We start from the raw sequence: 17406 nt of genomic DNA on the forward strand, positions 1-17406 counted from the left end.
CAGGAGATTTGTGATTCGCGGATCCGGCGGGGTGTGCTTCAATTTTTGGTGGACTGGAAGGGCTATCCTGCTTCTGATCGTACCTGGGAGCCTCGGAAGAATGTACACGCTCCCCGTCTGGTCCGCGAATTCTTTCGTCGCCATCCCTGGAAACCTGGGGCTCCTGGCCTTTCTGGGAGGGGGCATAGTGTTAGGACACCACCTTCACTTACCGTTGGGCGGTCCTTGGGGGGCTGCCTTGGCGCCAGGCGCCGCTGGGGATTGTATCCCTGCTACCGTTGGTGGGGTCTGCAGGGATATGGGACATCTTCTCACCGGGTCCTGACTGGCGCGCATGCGCGGTCGAGCAACGGCGCGAGGCTTGCGTTGCAGGCCTCGCTTCCGGCTTCTGCGCATGCGCAGTCGGGTGACGGCGCGAGGCTTGCGTTGCAAGCCTCGCTTTCGAACCGGGGGCATGTTCCAGGAGGCGTTGCCTGTCTGGCCTCGCTTTCGCGAGGACTTCCTCATTAGCGGTTGAGTCGGGAGCCAGTCGCGTCTCAACGCGGCTTGGTTCCCGACCCACCGCTTCGCTCCTGAAGTTTCTGCCTGTCAGAACCTTGTCCTTACCTGCTTGCCTGTTCGTGTCTTTCCCCTTTGCCCCTGGGAAGGCCCTGTTCTGCCTCTGTTCCTCTCTGCCTTGATCTGCCTTGTTCCTCCTGTCCCTGCCTCCTTTCTGCCCTGTTCCTTTTGCCAGTTCCCCTTTTGGTTCCCAGCCTGGGTCCTGTCCCCTCCTCTGTTTACCAACCAAGGGGCTCTCCGTTTTCACTGCCTGATCCCGTCTGCTCCCTCCTGGCCTGTACCTTCTCTGGTTGGATCATTCGTCCTTCCTGTTTCCAGCATCAGTTTTCCTCCAACTACTGCATCAGAAGCTGGCCAAGAGGACATCTGGACGGCCTTCCCCATCAGTGCTTGCACTGTTCTGGCGCCACATTAATCCCCGGGGAAGTGCCTTGACTGTGGCATCAGGAGTTAGTTCCCCTTCAACCCTGTGCTCATAGGGCGGGAGTGGAGCTGGCTTCTGGCGTTACCATTCTTCGGACCAACGTCAATTGACAGCCTGGCATCTCCACAACACGCATCCTCTGGAAGATCAGGTACGCCACGTCCCAGGGACGCACATCTTGACACGTAGGGACTCCGGCAGCCTACCACGCTCATATGCCTCATTGAGCATCGCCAGCAGCGGCGGGAGCAACTCTTGTTTATTTGTTTTATAGAATTCACTGGGGCTGAATCACTGTCTCTAGTTCGTCTGAGGTGATTGGGGTGTCCAGGTCTGCCCGTTCCAGGTTGTCTAAAGAGGGTAGTCCTATGTCTTCTAGTGTTTCTTGGATCTCTTGCTCCATATTTTCCCCTATGTCCTCATACAGACGTTTATAGTATTTGAGAAACTCTTCGTTTACTCCCTCTTGGGTATCCCAGATCTGGCCCTCGTCGCCCCTGACTTCTCTGATCACAGATTGTGGTGTCTCATTTTTATATAACCAGGCTAGCAATCTGCCCGGCTTGTCTCCTCCCGCATGCTGCCTTTCCACATATTTCTTATAGCTCAACTTACATAATCTATCCCAGAGCTCACTGCTGGCTTGTTGCAGCAACCTCATCCTTACCCCATCCTCCTGAGAGGCACTGCCCTTACGCATTATGTCCTCCAACTCCCTTTCCGTTTCTTGCAATTCCCGTGCTATACCCCCTTGGAGCCCTCTGGATTTTGATATGGCTACACCCCACACTACTACCTTAAATGCCTCCCATACTGTTCCCACAGATTGCACACTATTCAGTGTTGGGAAGACAAAAGTAACCATCATGCTAAAAAACCGTTTCTTTGCCAAAAATATGGCAGCGATAATTAAAATAGAAAAAGAACTACAAGGGACGCGAAGACTTGATAATGTTTTCCATAAGATCAACCCATAAACCTACTCATTATACAATTATATCGTTTTTCAAGGTCATATAAGCAATAATCGAGACAAGTACTGATTTTTTTATTAAAAAACGCAATGTTCCGAGATTCAATTAATAAATACTAACATTGTCACCTAACTCCTAACTTGTCAGAAAACATAACGATATCAACCTATTTATCAGAAACGTCTCAAATGCGAAGTACGTTCTCATTCTGAAATAGTAAACATGATCATCGTAGTTAAAAGAGAAGTAGGACCAGGCAACCGTGTAGACATTAATAACAGACACACGGCGCTAAGCGTGCGAGGACTTTTCAGCATGGGATGCGCTGTACAAGGTAAGCGTACAAGTGGGGCTCCCTAGGGGGCTTTTTTAGCATGTATGGTCCCACGTGGGTCCTCGTGAAGACACGAGATCCAAAAACAATGCCGGCATATATATGAATATAGCGAAAGCAGTTTAAAACTGCATGCATATGTAAATATGACCAAGTTCAGTAAAAGTAAACACTAGGTCTGTTTCACTTGGCCCATTTATATACGAATAGGAATTCACAGTGGGATGTTATGAATAGACGGCCTGCAGCCCACATTATATATAAACAAACAGCGGGATGTTACGAATAGACGGCCTGCAGCCCACATTATATTTAAATAAACAGCGGATCAGTCTACATAAAACGCTATAAAGTAAATACCATTACTAAATATAATGGAAGCTAACAAAAAAGAGTCGCACAAACCAAGGCGGCCATTATACATTTCTTGATGTTCTTTATTTCAGGGATTAACCCATGACTTGTGTGAAAAAACTTAATATGAAATCTGAATCAACAACATTAGGTAAGGAGTTAAAAAAAACAATGCATTATACTCACCAACTTTTTAGGAATTTTTGAACACAGTAAAATGGGATTGTAATCACTAACCATGTGACTTATATTTTTCTTCTTTCATTATTTTTTATTTTCTATTATTTCAATGTCTTTTATATTTATATTTTTCTCATTCTCTGTCCTTTTTTTGTACATTTCTCTCAACCATCCCTAACACTCCTACCCTTTCCCCCTCCCCAAAAATGGCCATTTGAATGCATGCACTTATGGAATGAATATGCGAATTTCATATTGTACTCTCATACAACTAAATATTGTTTATCATATTATTGCTTTTGAAAATGGATTGCACAATTTGCAAATGTAACATGATCAGCCCTGATTTGAGAAAGACGTGAACGTCGAAACACGTGTTATCACAAAGGGCACCATAAGAAACATTACATTTGTTTAAATAAAGGGCAATTTCTCACAAAATATGGAGAAGGGTCATTTGTCCTCTTTTTCCCGAAGCACAAGGGCGCATGACTATAATTTAAAGTAACAAAAAGTTTTTTGTGCTTTAAAACAAAACGGAGTAGAGGAGCCAAGAGAACTCTGTTGTTACAGAATTTCTAGCTACCAAGAAGGGCGCTGAGGTCCGCCTGTAGGGAAACCCAACCCAAATAGGCTCCTCAAAAAGATACTGCCTTTGTAAGGATGATCACTGAAATGGCAACTTAAAAAGCACTACAGATCAAGGACTTAGTGGTGGCAGCTGAACAGTAGGAGGGCCTCCATGCAGTCATGAGGCGGTCTTATAATCATATGTGTTGAACTCAACAAATGAAAGGATAGAATGCTGCTGAGAGGCAATGTCATGGCTTTGCTGTCCAGACAGAAAGGGTCGTTCTCCTGGTCTACAAGGGATATAAATGAGAATGCAAGACTATGCAAAAAGGGTTGGTTTCCCCGGTTACACAACACACGAGAGGACATTGTTAAAAACTCATGTGCCAGGCAAATGGAGCACAAGAGCACCCGGCCTCATTTACTCCCATAATTTGGGCTGTTGCCCTGAAAGAAGATCAGCACTGATTTCTCCTCACTGTCTGATTAATTCTAGATCTATCAATTGTGGGCAAAAGATGGCATACTGAATTCTACTTGCTAGCAGTGTAAAATCTATTTTCCAGTAATCCTTGAGTTGGGGAATCTGCCACAGCGAACACAATTCTACCTAATTTAGAGAGGATAATAGTGATCTATGCAATATGACAAACACATGCTCAAGATGGATAATGGGCATATGTTCCAAAGAATGAAATTCCAAACATTCCTGGACTTATCCAGGGCATGTCAGGATATAGCTGTTCTGATCACAAGGCGAGAGCTTCATGATGATCCTCAACAAAGCTGTCAGGATTGCACACAAGTGAGGCACAAGCACACAAAGTAGAGTTTCAGGTTCAACCAAAGAATAGGCTAACACCACACTCGTCAACCCAGTGGTTAAGCCATACAATGACCATCTACCATTCGGAGTTGAAAACAGAGAACACAAAATATCTGATGGCGGAAGAGAGCCTGATTGGTACACGGAGCACAGACCTCTGGCAGGAATGCCCATCATTAGGAATGCACAATTCAAACGGTTGTGATACAATGTATGCAACTGTATCACCGCTCCATAGACACTGACGGACTATTACCTGCAGCACTGAGTGAGCATCCCATTAGACTGAAGGAGCTAGGATATAAACGTTAGTTATTTAAAAGCGTACATGTTGTAGGGAATGTTAGGCATGAGGTCCTTGCATCATTTGTGCTGCTTTGGGGTCCTTGCAGCTCTTCATAGATAAGAGGGCTGCATGGCACACATACCCACTGACTAGGATGGGATTACTTCAAGTCCAACGACAAATGAAAGTTCCCCTTCACGAGAGGCAGTCTGAAGCTGACACAGGAGAAATTAAGCCCTCCGTCCTACAGGTCTGACTCATGCTGTAGGCAATGCCCAGAGTCCAAAGGGACCCATCAAAGTGTAATTACCCTTAGTGGACACTCTGCACACAAGCTTTTTCCCCAACCACCTTGTAGTAAGTAAAAGCAGCTGAGGCATGGGAAGATGGCCAATAGGTTGGTACGGCATCCCACAGGGACTTCCAGGAGCATGCCACTTGAGAAAGGGAGGGCCTGGTACTTAACCCCTCATAAGGCCCCATCATCAAATGTGATTTTCTCTCTTTCATAGGATTCCACCAACCCCCTGCACCTAGATACACCGCTGTCCAGCATAATTGGTCAGCCAGGCTAATTTAGTTTTCTTTTTGGAGTCACAAGGGTGGTCTAAGAACAGATGACAATAGAGTACTTGCAGGTTGATCTCCCTCATCACTGTAGAAGATGGCCTTACCAGGCAAACCAGAATACCTAAATATACTCTATGGGCCACTGGCACCCAATACTTCAACCTAGGTGGGGTATTCCAACTTGGTGAGTCTAAACTGGAGTGGAGCTGGTTTGGATGTCACTAAGCAGCTGGGAGCACATTGGTTCCTCCCTCCATCTTACCCCTTTTGACTATTCCGCCACCGTTCTATTAATTCACAATAGTTGCCCACAGTGTCATATCTGACAATCTACAACTGATTAAGAACCATGTCTATGCTATTGCATAAATAAACGTGACCCCTTTTACTCCAAGTAGCCTATGTCGTCTGATTGCTGGGTTGCACCGTGAGTAGTTTGAAAGTCTTTTATCTGGTTTCCCAAGATCCCCCTTTGCTGTGTGCCTAAAAGAGCAAAGTGCTGTGACCCCGAGTCCCTAGTGTACCCTTGTGAGCGACTGCACTGTGGCGTCCTTGAGAGCATGCTTTTCTGTGTCCCTGAAAGCTCTGGATTTCGGTGTCCTGGGGAGCCCCCTCTCGTTTATTTGCTTTGTCTGTGTATCTTTTGCAGACACTTTGTTTCAACGATTAGACTACCCCACAGCCCCAAAATGTAGGCAAACACCTACCTTGCTCCTCAGCAATGATGACGCTGCTGAGCCTGGTGGGCTGTGTGGACTGAGAAGACAGCAAAGCCATCTCGGAGCAGCTAGTGCCATTGGTAAACACAGGTGTGACTGTCACTACATTTGGACGAGTGGAGTACCTGGAAAAAGATATGCAAACTTTGTGAGGCTCTTACACTTTAATCCATTATTGGGATGACAGACAGGATCTCTCTCAATGGGATAACCTCTCCTGGGGGTTCAGAGTATCTGCTGCTTGTGCTAGAGAAAACAGAAACTCTGGAGGTGCGGGGGGAAAGAAACTGCTGTGTTTGCTAAGCATTTGCTTATCCTGTAGGCTCTAAGTATGTCTATTGCTGCCTCTGGGTGTCGTATACTAGCTGCGGATGCATGCAATGTGCTCCACCTGGAGGTGCTCAGCAGATGCTGAGTCTGTGGGCTACTCATATTTCCTCCCCCCTCCCTCGCCCCAAATGATGACTAACATCTGTTTAATGTGCATGGTTTAGCTTCCCCTTGGGGTGCACAGTAGGGTGGGTGGACAGCTGACAGGGAAAAACATTGGTCTCTCACATGAGGTCCACCTGCACTTACAAGTCCCATACCGCGGCAGGCAGACTTAGCTTTTCAGCCTTCTGAGTGAAAATTGATTACCATAAAAATGGGGTAATAATAATAATAATACATGTTTTTACAGGTTACATGTCTTTATACCAACAATCTTTATAAAGAATGAACATATATTGAATATTTTATAACAAAACATTTTATAGACAATGCAAGACCTGTTTCCCACCCCTAAAAACCCACCCTGACCGTTTCCCAAAAATATTTAACCCGTTACCCCAAAATATTGCGACAAGACTGGTTTGTATTTTCCATATCAAATATCTGTATTAGAAATGTTTTCTTATTTTGGGAAACAGATGTTCGTAAATACTGAATTACTGTGTCACTACACGTTATTGTGTCACCACACGTAACTGTGTCATCACACGTTATATAAGCGTATTTCGCTTTCAATATGTAAACAAAACCAATTCAAGGTGGCGCGACGCGTTGGATGGATCACGTGATGGTAGAGGTGTCTATGTCACTGCGTCAACTTTAAAAAGCAGCCATCTTGAATGCAAAACACGCATTCCGGTAGTTTCAGCAGGAAACTGAACAGAACGTGAAGAATCCATCCGATAGAAGGTAAGCGTCAATATCTAGAATAGCAGAACCAAACCACACGCACAGAATTTGCACTAAGATCAGACATAACAGCATGCGACTGTTGTATCAACGAATCGGCACTGAATCCCAGGTGCCAATCACTAAAGCATTAATGATCATCAACACAGAGAACAGAGAAAGTACAAGTGCTTTAGAAACATTATACAAATCAGCACGCAATTATCTTTTACCAAAATGAACAGTTAATGAAGCATTCATTTAATGATTTTGTTTATGTACTTAGAAATTGTGAAGCAACATTTATTTTATCAATTTAAGAGGAAAAACAAGCATCAACAATAATAAACTCAGCAAAAATGTATCATGTCTTAATTCTTTGGACAAATCTAAGCACATTTTGTGGGGCGCAAATAATAAGGGCACTCAAAGTTTCCTTTACCCCAAGCCTAAATGCATTCACTATAAGCATTTTCGTTATAAAAAATGTAAAATATGTTCACTCAATATAAAAGATTCAATATAAACCCTGTATAGAATTTTTACAGAGCTTAGAAGAAGAGAAACCTATCTTGAAGAGCTATAAAAAAACGAATTATAATTGTTAATAACTTTCCATCTCATTTCCTTCCTTTTGCGCTCTCTTTGCATCCTTCTAATAACAACCTGGCGTGAACGCCCGCCCCACCACGGCGGTAACGGTAATACCTGCTGGCGGAAACTGCGCACAAAATAAGGCTCACTGACCAAAAATCGCAGCTAATAGTGCTACCACCAGCGTCGCTGGCGCAATTAGTGGTGGCGGAAATAGTGTCATCACCGGAACGGGAATCATGGCAGCGGCCATCTTTAAAAACTCAATCCAACCAGAATCACCCACTGCCTGCAGCCATCCGGACCCGAAAGAAAGCAAACATGTCTCAAGAGAGGACCCGAGGCAGGGTGCCCGAGAACCGACTGCAAAAGCCTATTTTAGTGAGGGCAAACTGGTGGTCCTCACTGAGGAGGTAGTGACCCACTGCAATAAACTCTATGGCAGCAAGTAGAGAAAGACAATGGGCCAGTGCAAGACTGCCATCAGCCAGAAGGTGACTGCAGTGGCCAGCGTCCTCGGTGATGCCGAGGACTGCAGAAAGAAGTGGAACAAACTCAGGGTCAGGGTACAGGGACTCCTGTCTCAACAGCGCCAGGAGTCCCTGGCAACTGGAGGTGGAAACGTTGAGCCACTAGTCCTAACGGCCTGGGAAGAAAAATGCAGCACCATCCTCGGTGTGGAGGGCATCGATGGAGTTGGATTGGCACAGGCGGGTGCAAGCAGCCAGGAGGCAGGAGGTGAGTCAACCCCTACCCCCCCACCACACAGCAAATGACCATGCATACATTTCAGCCTAGCACAAGATGCTGTAGTGGACAGGGACACATTTCAGCAGGGTGAAGTGATGGGGTGCCACATCAGTCCCCTTCCACAGCAGCCAGGGGGAAGGGCACCAAGTGTACCCCTGAGCGTTAAAGCTGTGTGAAGGGATGGCAAGTGACCAATCCAAGTACCATGCAGATCACACCCCTGCTAGTAGTGCACCTTGTGCCAGCAGGATTGTGGTGCATGAGTAACCACGACACTGTGCCGCAGTCACACCAGAATGTTGCGGGCCCAGTTGGCCTGCCCCATGTTGGTATGGCAGACAAGCCCCATGGAAGTACATGTCCCCCCACATCAACATGGGCACAGCTAGCCAATCACTGAACACCACAGCGCATTCCCACTATGCTGTGCCTACATGCAATGTCCCCAGCGGTGGACTGGGAACTAAAAGAGACCCTGGAAACAGATACTCGGGACCACAAGAAGCCCTGGAAATAATTTTCAAAGTGGCCCCATATGACACATTTTCAGCAAGCCTAATGCTTTTCCTATGAGAATGTTTGGAAATACCACACAAAAGAAGCCCAGGGTGCAGAGGCTCACCGGTTAATCTCCAGAGTTCCCTGTAGGCCAGTCCACCCCTGAATGTCCCCTGACCAACCATGCCCATCTGCCCAAATGTGTGGGGTGCCAATAGCAAATGTGTCTTGCATGCCTATACACGTGAAAAACATTTAATGTGTTTCCTACAGGCACTCGCGCATCACAAGACAGAAGGATGAGGGGGCAGGCCCATCAGGAAGTGGCACCTGCAGGTCCTTAAGGTCAGCCACCCCGCAAAGGTGCACACAAGCCACGCCTAGGTGCTTGGACCGCCATGCAACAGCTCCACCTGGCGAGGCCAAGCTGTAGGTGGCACCGCAGGCCCTGCGCCAACACCACAAGCCACCAGGAGAACCTCTACACCCACTCCTGCAGCTGCAGTGTCAGACACAGGGGCCACACCTGCGGGCAGGGCCACTGTCGAGACACAAGGGAATACAAGCCCAGTGACGCAGCCTGAGGAAGGGCCACACACCCCAGAGAGCCCTCACCGCCACCAGCGTGCCCAGTCACCTGAAACGGATGTAGACACGCCATCATAAGGCTCACCAGCCTACAGCCCTGGGCCTCTACACAGCCCCCCTCCCATTGACTACACACAACCAAGCCAAACCATCCTACAGAGGCTGAATGAAATAGAAAGGCAGCAAAGGGAGATGGAGGCCATTGACCACACCCATTCCCTACACCTCCAGGTAATCCACGATTGCCTGCAAGGGGCCACCCGCAGGATTGTACTTGCGAAGGACAGGAACCGGGCAGCGGCAGCTGCCAGTACTGCCACACTGACTGTGTATGGGCAGCGAGTCAGGGATATGACGAAAGGGATCTCGTCCTTTGTGGAGGCAATTCGTCAGAGCACCAAACTCACCCTGCAGCACATCCGGGGGCCCTGGTCAAAACCCTCCAGTTCGGCCACCCCCACTGAGGGGTCCTAGCCCAGCACACCCAGGAGGTGCCGGTCAGTGCACCATTTTGGGCCGAAAACACTGGGAGAGGCCCAAGGGGGATGAGGCCACGGAAGTGACATTGACACTCAATTTTCAGTCTGACTGTACATGGGTACTTGGCTGTGGCACTGGCTGGTTTGAAGTTGTGTGATGTGATGTGGCACTTTGTTTGTCATTGGGACGCATTATGCAAGTTGCATTGTGGTACCTGTAGTCATGTGCGTGTTTGGAGTTGCTACTGTATGTGTTCAGATTCTCAGTATGGGTATGTCTGACATGGGCATGTCGCCTGGTAGGTACTGTGACTTTGGTGTGGGGGATGGGCAGGTTCGACCTTTGCATTCACTTTTCATGCTTTGTGGTGTTTCTTGCATGCCCCCCCATTTGGTCAGGTGCATTGCAGCGCCTGCGGGCTGACAGTTTCACTCATCCACTATTCACGTCTGTTGTCCTCTGTGTCTCTCCATGTATCCAGGCAGTGTACTGTTACGTAGGACCATGGCATTGTGGGTGGAACCAGGGTAGTGGGCACAGCAGTGGGTGATATACAGGTTCGGATGGCAGGTCACCTGCACATTCAAGGTGTGGCAGTGCTTACGGTTGTGGTACAATGCTTCATGGGCCTGAGGGGGGGGGGGGCACCAACGCCACATGAGTACAGTCCTAGGCTGCGATTACATTTGGCATTTGGGAAACAGCACATAACTGTTCCTGTATGGCATTCACCTGTGCTGGGGTGGTGGGCAGTGAGATGTGGCGTAACACATGTCACAGGAGTGCATCCAGCACCTGGGCCAGGACTGCACAGAATATTGGCTGTGCCATGCCATGGATCATGGACACGGAGTGCTGGAAGGTGCCCGTTCCTTGGAATTGTAGAACGTACACTAGCTTTAGCAGTGGGGCACAGCTGTCGGCATGTTGATCTTGTTCTCTACGTCAGCCTGGATCGTGTTGAGCAACTCAGTTATGGTCTCTCTGTTGAGGCGTACAGAGTGACCAACTGCCCGTCAGTGAGGGTCCAGGGTGAGTGCCTGACCCTGGGGATTGGTGCTCGCCTTGCATAGCCTCTCCTCCTCGTCCTCCTGCTCTTCCTCCCCTGTACACCCTGTACCCTGGGATGGTTGACATGCTTCTGTAGTTGCAGGCACTGCATGAGCAAATGCATGCCCCATTTCGCAATGGCTAATGGCAGCATTGTATTTGTAAGTGTGTTTGGGGAGGGCGTGTGCCTTATGTGGCCCTCTTGGGTGGATTGGGAGCACCTGTGGCTTCATTTCTGGCACCTGTGTTAATTTACCTGCACCTGGAGGCTGGAGTTAATTGTGCCGTGTTTTCAACACTATAAGCACCGCTTTCCAGCGTTAATACTGCTGCACAGGGACTTGTGGTGCGGCCGTGATTGCGCTTCATGGTTTCGGCACAGATTCCGCTGGCTGTGATAACGCTGACAGTAATTGTGCAGGCTGTTTTGAAATCGGTGCAATTTGTGCCGGCTCGTGATCCAGCGGAGCACTTTTTGCGGTGCTAATTTCGTTACTGCTGATTTTAGGGCTTACCGCACAACACGTGATCACACTTAGCGACATTATGCTTGTGGCAAGGGGGTTGAGCGTTCCTGTGAAGATGCAAAGCGTCCCTTCCCTACCCCTCTATTCCGGGTAAGCCTGATGTACCATAGATTCAGTGGCTACCAATGTTTGAAATCTGCATTGGGGCATTGGGGTGCAATGATTTTTAAATCTCAACAAAGGAAGCAATGCTACAAACACCGAAGAGTTGAGGGATACTGCATTTATGCAGGCCTGCAGGTGGAGCCTGGGCTAGAGGCTACCGACCATGACACTGTTTGGCTTGGTGCCAAGAAGAGCTTAGCATGCAGATTCGTTAACGTGGTACTACACAAAATACACTACTCCAGCAGAGCACAACGCCCGAATGAACTTGTTGATGAGTACATTGTTCAAAAAGAAATTTGCAATTTTTTGTGATTTTAAGCACCACAGAGAATCAACGCTCAGAGACACGCTAATTGTCAATGGCAAGAACCAGGAAAAGTTCATCCAAGAAAAGGAAGTTAAGCTTCAAAAAGCCTTGCAAATTGAAAGGTCTACGTAAGAGATAATGCTTAGGAGTAAAGACAATTCATCTTTAATACAAAAACTGCAATACAAATGTTAAATAGGAGGGCAAATTCAGACGAGAGTCATATCGCCTTAGTTTTACAAGTCAGGTGAGAAAATAAAATGTCCATGAAAATTTCATGCCGCCTATATGGCAGTGAGAACCATTTAGCCAATTATTCCATGTGCCCGACACATTCTTTTCAACCCATGGGGTATGGCAGAGGAGGTCACTTTGTCAAAGTATGCAGTTAGAAAGCCAAAAGGCTCAATGCAAGCCCATCAACAGAAGACAGCGACACCTATTCACAGCAAAGAGATGAACCCACAATCCTAGCACTCAACACAGGACAACATGTGCACAAAGCCCCATTTCAAGTTCCCAGGAGGTGGTCATGAAGTAATCTTGATGGTGGATGTAGGCTCAAATTTCACAATAATTGCACTGAACACTTACAGAAGCATATTGGGAAAAGACTGGATTTCTGTGAAAAGGGTGAACTTTAAATTCGCCTTGTATGATTTAGCTCCAGTAAATGTCTTACTCTATGTAAGCTGCTGCCTAGAATTCAAAGGCTGCACCACGACTAACAAAGTATACTTTGCAGAACATGGTCTACTAGTACTAGGCTACCATTACCAGGCCAAACTTGGTATAATCTGTAACGCTCACCTGGCTCCCACGGAGGCGCTGGTCTGGGTTGCTGTGGCCTCTTCATGCGTGATGCGCAGAATTCGGACCACCAATTGAACAGGACCCCCAAATCTTGCTTGTCTGGCCCGTAGGAATATCCTTCTGCAGATGAGAAAGGGGATTACCTGTCTGCTGAATAATGTGCTTGCTCCCCCCTTCGTTCTTCTCTGACTTCCTCCAAACCCCCCGGTTTAAGCTCACCTTATGGTTTGGAAGGATGAACTCTCCATCCTGCTTCTGGTGCAGGGGCGCGCGTTCGTCCAGTTACTTCACTGGTTTTCAGAATGGCGCTGGCAAATCCACTTGACTTTACTGAGCGATACGCCGTAAGTATGAAGATGCAAAAGTTCAAGTGTGAGCCTCCTTTTATGTTGTCTTTTTCTGTCCTTTATTTCAGGTGCAGAACAAAGCCGATGCGTTGAGGGGTTAAATTGCCGGGGTAAAATCAGGTGAGTTAGTGATGAGGGCGACCCCTCTAAATGTCTTTATAATTCCCCAGTAATGTCTTTTGTCCTTTCCCCATAGGGGCCGGGGTGCGGTACCTGCCAGAGATGTGGCGCCGACCTGAGATGTGGAATGGTTCACCAAGAATAGCCGGTAAGTAATATGGCTGAAAATTCGGCTTTCCTCTTGTGTTCCCTTGCTCACCTTTTGTCTCTTCTTCTCTCCCTTAGGTGCTGTGCAGAGATGTGGCGACCGGCACTGAGAGCCGCGATGGAGCCGGGCGGCGTCTCGGGAACAGTTGAGTGAAGCGCGGCGCTGCAGCGAGCAACGCAGTGCTTTTAAATGGAAGTCTTCCTTCAGGAATGCTGGCGTGAAGATTCCGGATGCAGCTAAGAAGGTTAAAATAGTTCTTGGTTTTCACCTTTCTCTTCTCTTATTCCCTTACAGGTGTTCCAGGTTCGAGGCGGGCGTGGCTGGAGTCCAGGTGCAGGAGCAGACACGGTGAGCGTTCAGCTGCTGGGATGCAGAACAACGCGAAGCACGTGTGGCTGTCCGGGCATGGCTTAAATAGCCTTGGAAGAAGTTCCAGGTGAGTATTCTTCCACAGCCCCACCCAAGTAACAAAATAGTTCCTTCAGAAAAATAGTCCCTCCTAAGCCTCATTTGGCTTGGTTCTTCATGCAGCATGGTCTGCATCAGGTGAGTGTGCAGCATGGTCTGCTTCAGGTAAGTGCACCAAACACTTCCCCTTATGAGCCTGGCGCCTATGGCGCCAGGACTGATGTCCAACATAAGCCTGGCGCCAACGGCGCCAGGACAGAGTCCAAAGAGCCCCTATAAAGGGCCGCTGGGCTTTTACCCGGGGGCGTGATGCCTGCTCCCTGGCCTGGTGCTAGGCATCATGACATAATCCTCAATCCAACCATCAAGGAAAAGGTCTTTAGTCTTGAAGGAATCTTGATCTAGAAACTCTAAGACTACTAGTTGAAACCACCAAACGCCATATCTCCCATTTTAAGAAGATGACACCAGACACTTTTGAACTGAACCGCCACACCTGGATCACAGAATCACTGGACCAATTGGCACCCTTAAAACCTTTCAAACCCACATCGAAAAAGGTTATATCAAAATGGTTCACACAGGAACTGAGAATACTCAAGAAAACAAACTGCAAACTAGAAAAGACATGGAGGACCAAATTAACTACCAACACAAAATTTGGCAACACAAGTCGGAATTTTTGAAAGCAAAGAAAGCACATTACACCACAAGAATTCAATCTGCTAGAAACGCACAGAGTTATCAAAGAATTAAGAAACCAAGCCTTATGTTGCAACAACACAGCACCCTTGCAACTACTATGAGACAACATTGCGGACCACCTTAGAGCAAAAATACATTCAATCCAACAAGCCATTGACACATACAATAGGATCACAAATTACACTCTCTCAGAAACCAAAAGCCCAATAATCAGCACAACATTCAATCAATTCACACCAATAAGTGAGGAAATTTTCAGCATACTTAGAATGTTTATTAAAGTCTGTAATCATTTGTACAAATTGTAGCCATGAACTTGATACAACCAGACTAACTTGACTTAATTGTCTGAAAGCAATCCCATTAATCGTCATAGATTTGACTGACGATTGTGTCATTAACTGTGGTGTGCAGGGGGTGGATGTGTCCATTAGTTTAGGACACTTTCTCTCCAGGATCTCCCAAAGAGCCATGCCCACTGTAAACAGTTACTGACCCAAAAAATGCCAGCCCTCTACAGCTGACTACTTATGAACCTATTTCTGAAAACTGGAATTGTACCAAAATCCTGCAAATCAGCCTATATCAAACAACTCTTAAAAACGAGACAGGAAAAGCAGATGACGCAGCCAACTATAGGCCTACTTCAAACGTACCCTACCCGGCATAAATCTTGGAGAACCACATGTACAAAGAACAACTCAATCATGTGGAAGCAAACGGACTGCTGGACAAATCCCAGGTCGGCTTCAGACACATGAGAAGAACCAAATTAGCAGTCCTTCCCATATGGAGGGACCTAAAGGTGCGTGCGGACAACAGCACCCAATCCGTCCTCATAGTACTGGATTTATCAGCCACCTTCGATATGATCAAACACACAGCATTAATCAAGAGACTGGAAAGTAAATAATGATGGAAAAAGCATGAGTATTGAATACCGAACTGAATGCAAACTTTGAGAGGAAAGCTGCTAGTTAATGAAAGTTAAATGGGGAATCGCTCATTTCAAAGCAACAGATGAAACACGACAGAAAGGGGGGGAATAAAATAAGACCACCGCAATGTGAACATTGTGCATAAATACAATGCAGCAAGGTCCAAGACTGGCATAGGATGTGTGAGTAATTGTAGCAAAGCCAAGAGGCTAAGCAGGAGAAGCCAGGAGAGTGTGAAACTGCACATAAAGCCAAGAGGCCAATAAGAAGAAGTTAAGTGAATGTGAATCTGTATACAGGGCAGATACAGAAGAATCTGTGTGGGCTGACACAGCCTAAGCCTAAGGTTCCTGGTTGCGGGACCTGTGATGGGTGGACCGTTTGGTCGGACAACTGCGCCTAGACCAGGGAACCCTCCATTGTGAAAGACAAAGATATTATGAAACAAACTAAGAAAGAGCACTGGGAATGAACTGTTAAGGCAACCCAGGAGTGCCAAGTTGACCTGGAGTTGTGTTAAACATTGAAAGACAGACCAGTATAAGTAGCTACGTTGAAATCTTGGGGAAGGGAACCCCGAGACATGATGAACTGCAATGCTGTCTTGAGGTCGGAGCCTCAAGACCATTTTCTTTCGAACTGTGTTGCCTTAAGCTTGGGGAAGAGAACCCCTAAAATTGTGTGTAACTGTATTGCCTTGAAATTGGGGAAGGGAACCTCAAGGATTTGTGGAACTTTCGTGAACTTGGGGAAGGGGAGCTGAAGAGGACGCTAGCAGCTGGAAGAAGCTCCGAACTTTGTGTTAATCACTATTTCTTGTATTAATGATATCCCTACACATTGTTTAGCTTTAGGGCAAGGATAGGTTTTTAACACGGACAGACTTTTAAGTTGATCTTTCTGAATCAGACTTCTCTTAGTTTCGTTCAGATAGGTAAATCCCACCTTAGAATAGGGCAAGGTAGGCCTATTCTATTAGGCCTGCCATCCTGACATCTGATTTAATAAAGCATCTAATTTTTTAACTTACGTATGGGCATGCCAGTAATACTATCCCTGGTGTGACGTCCACTGTACCCATGGTCCTTCACACTTTGAGGTCCCTTAGATTGTTTTATTTCTGACATGAGGTAGCATGAAGTGTATCGTGAGTACAGGTGTATCCAAGCAGATAGATATCAGAAATGCTCATAAAACATCTATGCACCTTCTCTCACGGGAGGAAGGGTGGGCGCATGTGAATCTAAGCAGATATAAGCATCAGAAATACGATTACGGTGAGTAATGTATCCCTTCTGAGGCTTGTGGAATCTGCTTAGATCACATGCTATGCATAGATTAGCGAGCAGTGTTAGGAGAAGGTGGTGGGTTGTGAGAAGGAGCGGCAGCAAACAGATGTTTTCGAACTGCTTTTCCCACCTGTGTATCTGCTTTGGAATGGGGGTCAATGCAGTAGTGCTGAGTGAAGGTATGTACCGAGCTCCATGTAGCTGCTTTGCAAATGCTGTCTAAGGGGACATTTGCAATAAAGGCCAAGGTAGCTCCTGTGCCTCTAGTGGAGTGAGTTCTTGGTGTGAAAGGCAGTGTTTTGTTTGATAATGAATAGCACAGTTGTATACATCTGACTATCCATCTGGAGATGGCATTCTAGGAAATGCAATCTCCTTCTCTGCCTGGTGCTATGGAGACAAACATATAGTTCCAAAATACCATTGTATCTACTTGTTTCCAAAAACAAATGTTATTGTTTCACATAAACAAGCGAAAATGTATTGATAAGAACAATCAATAAAAAATTATCATATCACATAAAACATATATTAGACAAGATTCTTTACAAAGCCTAAAAAGACACATCAACACAAGTAAACCAAAATGAGTCCTGATGCAATAGTTTATCTAAGTGCCAAAATGTGTGACTCGTTCACACTATGATCCTATTTTCCACAATCAATTCCGGCTAATGTACATTAACTTTGGTACTTCATAGTATCCCGACTTGTACAAGTTTCTGTCCATTAAGCACACAGAATTAGGACATTCTTCAGGGGCATGTATTGTCTTGT

The 17406-nt window shown here is 46.6% G+C and overlaps 1 protein-coding gene across 2 annotated transcripts in view; it reads right to left on the reverse strand.

Annotated features, from left to right (window-relative positions):
- Positions 1 to 17406, reverse strand: part of NUP210L (nucleoporin 210 like) — a 1198481-nt gene that overhangs the window by 1056590 nt on the left and 124485 nt on the right. For both annotated transcript variants that reach the window (XM_069651587.1, XM_069651595.1), the window contains exon 2: positions 5787 to 5923. In XM_069651587.1, the coding sequence (XP_069507688.1) occupies positions 5787 to 5923 (137 nt within the window). The remainder of the gene's footprint in view (positions 1 to 5786; positions 5924 to 17406) is intronic.

The sequence above is a fragment of the Ambystoma mexicanum genome, chromosome 1p (assembly GCF_040938575.1).
Source record: "Ambystoma mexicanum isolate Mex_15411 chromosome 1p, UKY_AmexF1_1, whole genome shotgun sequence".
Taxonomy (NCBI): domain Eukaryota; kingdom Metazoa; phylum Chordata; class Amphibia; order Caudata; family Ambystomatidae; genus Ambystoma; species Ambystoma mexicanum.